This window comes from Cyprinodon variegatus, unplaced genomic scaffold (assembly GCF_000732505.1).
Source record: "Cyprinodon variegatus isolate N-32 unplaced genomic scaffold, C_variegatus-1.0 Scaffold51, whole genome shotgun sequence".
NCBI classification, from domain to species: Eukaryota; Metazoa; Chordata; class Actinopteri; order Cyprinodontiformes; family Cyprinodontidae; genus Cyprinodon; species Cyprinodon variegatus.
Genome location: NW_015150504.1, coordinates 1,646,228 through 1,650,473, shown reverse-complemented (window position 1 = coordinate 1,650,473; position 4,246 = coordinate 1,646,228). Strand labels below are relative to the sequence as shown.

The 4,246-nt window shown below is 41.3% G+C and overlaps 1 protein-coding gene across 1 annotated transcript; it reads right to left on the bottom strand.

The window, feature by feature from the left end:
* Positions 1-669: 669 nt before the first annotated feature.
* Positions 670-3,930, bottom strand: LOC107082341 (vasopressin V2 receptor-like). Its single transcript, XM_015370961.1, has 2 exons — positions 2,941-3,930; positions 670-1,590 (listed from the first exon to the last, which is right to left on the bottom strand). The coding sequence occupies exons 1-2, from the start codon at positions 3,800-3,802 to the stop codon at positions 1,382-1,384; spliced, it is 1,071 nt and encodes a 356-aa protein (XP_015226447.1). The 5' UTR covers positions 3,803-3,930; the 3' UTR covers positions 670-1,381.
* Between the last annotated feature and the right edge of the window lie 316 nt (positions 3,931-4,246).

Sequence of the window (4,246 nt, the reverse complement as noted above, 5' to 3'; positions counted from 1 at the left end):
TCTATTTTGTAATGTGCAATGGGTGGTGTTTTTAAAAGACCCTAGAGACTATTGAATCAATTTCCAATTGTTAAATCCGTCTTTTTTTCTCTGTTATTAGGCCAATAGATGCTTTATTACAGTATAAATGGGAGGCTTTTAATTTGAAATTTGCAAGGGGTTGTGTTTTGAAAAGGCATCTAGAGTCTAATATAAACAAAGTGGGTTTGGGTTTGAGTTTGGGTAATAATGTTGAATGCAACGGCATTCTATGCTCCTTGCATTGCAATGGCAGGCACCAAATAGGTTACAAAATGTTAGCAAATGAAATAAAAGCCTCTATATCATTAATTTGCTTCAGTCATCAGCACTTTTTTTTGAATGAATCTGTCTCCTAAAACACTATTTCCCTACCAAACACAGTTCATAGCCAACCAGCTGGCCAAGCAAAGATTTGGACACTTTTTACCAGTAAAGAGGAAAGAAAATGTTTGGTTTCTATAACAGAAACCAAAACGGTGCTATAGTAGCAACCACTTTTTTTTTTTTTTTTTTTAGATGAGACTGTGAAACTACATTAGCAAGAAATGAGCTGCATCTCTCCAGGCTACCTGAGCAGATACCCTGACTAACAAACAGCTCTTATCAGTTTCATGTTTTCTCATAGTATAAAGAGCAGAGATTATATACAATTCTATCTGAGCAATACTCATGTTCAACTGGAAACATCTGTAGATTGTTGCAGGAGTCTGGGTCCCTGAGCAAGACCCTTAACCTCGCACTGCTCCCCGGGCGCAAAAAGTGGCAGCCCACTGCTCCCCAAGGGGATTAGTTAAATGCAGAGAGTGAAATTCCCTATTATGGGACAATAACAGATTAATATTTCTTTTTTTATTTACAATTATATGAATTAAATTAACTAATAGAAATAATGGGTTAGCTATTGCAAGTGTATTCATCTAAATAAGCCAAAATGTAAAACTATTTAAGCTAACTGACAAGAACTTCCATGAACCAGTGCAAAGGTAGACTTTGATAATAAAGTAATTTAGCTTGATCTCCAAAGTCAATAATGATTATTTTCTTTCTCTTCACATTTTAATTAGTATCAAAGCAGTGGTCACGTCTCTGTCCAGAATTTTGAACATTTTCTTTCAAATGTTGGGGCACACCAACTTTCTCAGTTTGGCAATTTTAGAATAAGATGTTTCTTTAGGTATTTCTCTGCCCTTTTTCCAACCTTTAGTTGTTCATTTCCCAACTCATGTTGCACATTAATCATCTCTACTGCAGAGAGCCTCCTGCAGAAATATGGTCACACTTATTAGGAAATATCACCCGATCCTGCTCCTCAACAGGTAGTCATGAGGTGAAAAGAAAAAAAGAAAAGTCATTTTGATTTCTATCTGCAGTCTGACAGTCCTTTGAGGCTAATGTGCAACGAGCTGACCATGGTAGCCTCCTCCTGCATAGACTCCTTCATATCAGGTTCATCCACACACATGAGGCCCACAAGTCTTCCGGGCAACTTCCCGCTGAAAGCCAAGTAGATGCAGGGGTTCACGCAGCTGTTTAGGCTGGCAAGCAGCATCAGGATGGTGAAGGTGGCCGCTGGAAAGTGAGTGAGAAAATGTTGAATCTATGGTTTCTCTACATAATTATATTAATTCATCATTTTTGAAAGCTGCAAGTTATGTAGAAACAAGTGATAGAATATGAAGGCTTAGCATAATTAATAGTGCATCTTTAACTTTTAAAACTATCTATGTGTTGCTGAGGAGGAAGAATACTATGCCGTTAAATCTGATCCCAACACTGTATTTTCAAAATATTTCAGGATATTTAAAGAGAGTCGGCTTTATCCAGTGCCTTAGACCTAAAATATGCTCCTTTAACTTTCCCACGTTCTGTCAAATTTCAAGGTATTGTATTAGGATTTTATGTGATGCATCACCAAATGCGACTGCATTATGTTAAACTGAAAAATTACCTCTTTTTTTTTTCTAACTTAGAAATTTAACAAAATATTTAGTAACGCAACTTCAGAACTTCAACTTCAGAGCCATTAACTTATACTGAAAGGCTGCAGAAAGGAAGCATTAATTGGAGAATGAAATAAGAGTGCAATGGTGACTCTGGAAGAGCTTCAGATATCCATAGTTAGGGGAGAAAATCTGCTGTAAAAAACAATTATTAGTCGTATCCTCTTCAGCCTGACACCTTTCATTTAAGACTAGCTAAATTAAAGCTGCTGTTGGAGGAAGATCTACTTTAGTTTGCCTAAAGTCAGTAGACGATATTATATCTGAACTCTTTAAACATGTTCAAACTGCAATATCTCTAGGGTAAAACATTGGTGGCCTCATCATTGTGAGGGGACACTTGTCTCCAACCTGGAGTAATAGCTGGTTAGAAGGGGTGGATGGAGCTACGGCAGGACAATCATGGAAGAAAAATACAGCCCAAATTGTCATGGAGCGCTCAGAGAAAAGCAGACCCTGAAACCCATACCTAAATCCATATGATGATTAAGGCTATTCTGTACACTTATTGTTTCTGGATGAATGTGAATATGTCATAGTGGGGAGACAGACCTTAGAATACTTGTTCCAATTGAAGCAAAGGGTGATTAAAAAATGTGCTTTCAGAGGGGGCGTGATTACAATATACATACTGCAATTTAAGCTTGTTTGCACTCCAAGCAGGTAAATACAAGTATTTGCCAATTGTAGTATTTTTTTGTTGTTGTTGTTTTTGTTTTTTTGGAGTAATTATATATTATGCACTTGAATTGAGACACTGCTGTTATTTTTTCTTTATTTTGAAGTGTCCTAATTCATTCGTGTATTTTTTTTTACTTTGCAAAAATGTTGCAAATTTATTCATTATAATACTTTGAGGTTTTAGAATGTGAAGAGAGAAAATGAGGAAAATGAGTTGGATTTAATTGTTGACTCTTACACTGGGTGGGCGCCTCTGTGTCCCAGACAGACCAGAGCTGCACGGTGAAGAAAGGCGCCCAGCAGACGATGTATGCCAGCACGATGACCACAGTCATCTTCACCGTCTTCACCCTCGCCTTTGATAGCCCTGCCACGCAGCTGGCCCTGGAGGACAGAGGCTTCGTCACCGCCTCCCCCTGGTGCGCCTTCAGGTGGATGTTGGTGTGCACGGTGCGGCAAATGCGCACCTGGCACACGATCACGATGAGAATCGGTAGGACGAATATCACCAGCGTCGTCCAGGTCACGTAGGTTCTCAGACCCCAGGGCATGACGAACTGAGCCCAGCAATCATACACGCCAGGAGCGACCTCCACCCGGGAGAAGATGAAGACCTGCGGGAGGCTTCCGATGAAGGAGACGCACCAGGCGGCGCACACCGGGCCGTTCCAGCGCGCTCTGCGCCTCTGGAAAGTCACCATGGGGTTGCAGATAGCTTGGTATCGGTCAATGGTCATCACCACGATCATATAAGTGGAGGCAAACATCCCGACCACCTGCAGGTACTTCACCAGACGACACAGGATGTCAGGACCGACGAATCTGTCCGTGATGTCCCACATGAGCTGCGGGCACACCTGAAAGAATGTGACCACCAGGTCGGCGACGCACAGGTGGAAGACAAAGACGCGCATCCTGGAGAGCTGCTTCCTCCGCTTCCACAGCGCCAACAACAGCCCAAAGTTAAGGAGTCCTGCAGCTATGAAGATGATGGACAGCAGGGCTATTTCCAGGCGAGCCAGGCGTTCATCCCGAGGCTCATCCCCAGGCAGGACACTCTCCAAACTGGTGTTACTGGTGTTCGCACTGGACCGAGCCATCTCCTCACTCCAAACACTGCCCAGAGGAGATCAGCACCACTACAAAACCAGCACAGAGTAGAACCATTTGAATATTATAAACACAAAGCAGATAGAATGAAACTCAACAGGCTCATTAAAAAGTCAAAAGATGGCTGTAGGAGATTAGATCATTTTTCCAATCATAGGTGAGCTGGTCCAAACAAACTGGGGAGCTCAGAGGGGAGAGCAGATGGCTTTATAAGTAATCTGTGCAGGAGGGAGGAGCAACTTCACTGGATCCAGTAGTCAGTTTCAGCAACAGAGAATAGGGAGAGAATAGATATGACACAAGGCAGAGAAGAGCCTTTAAAGTATCTCTTAGTAAAACACAAAGAAACAGTTTACAGAAGCTTATAAGATATGTTGCTTAGGCTTGTTTCCCTTTTAAACAGTGAAAATAAATACTAAAAGTGTCCTTATAAT

What these genes read in the sequence shown, in the direction of transcription:
- LOC107082341 (XM_015370961.1), bottom strand. Translation starts at nt 3,802, where the DNA reads ATGGCTCGGTCCAGTGCGAACACCAGTAACACCAGTTTGGAGAGTGTC. An exon ending in CACAGAGGCGCCCACCCAGT is followed by an intron (nt 1,591 to 2,940) that starts GTAAGAGTCAAC and finishes CTCACTTTCCAG; the next exon opens with CGGCCACCTTCACCATCCTG.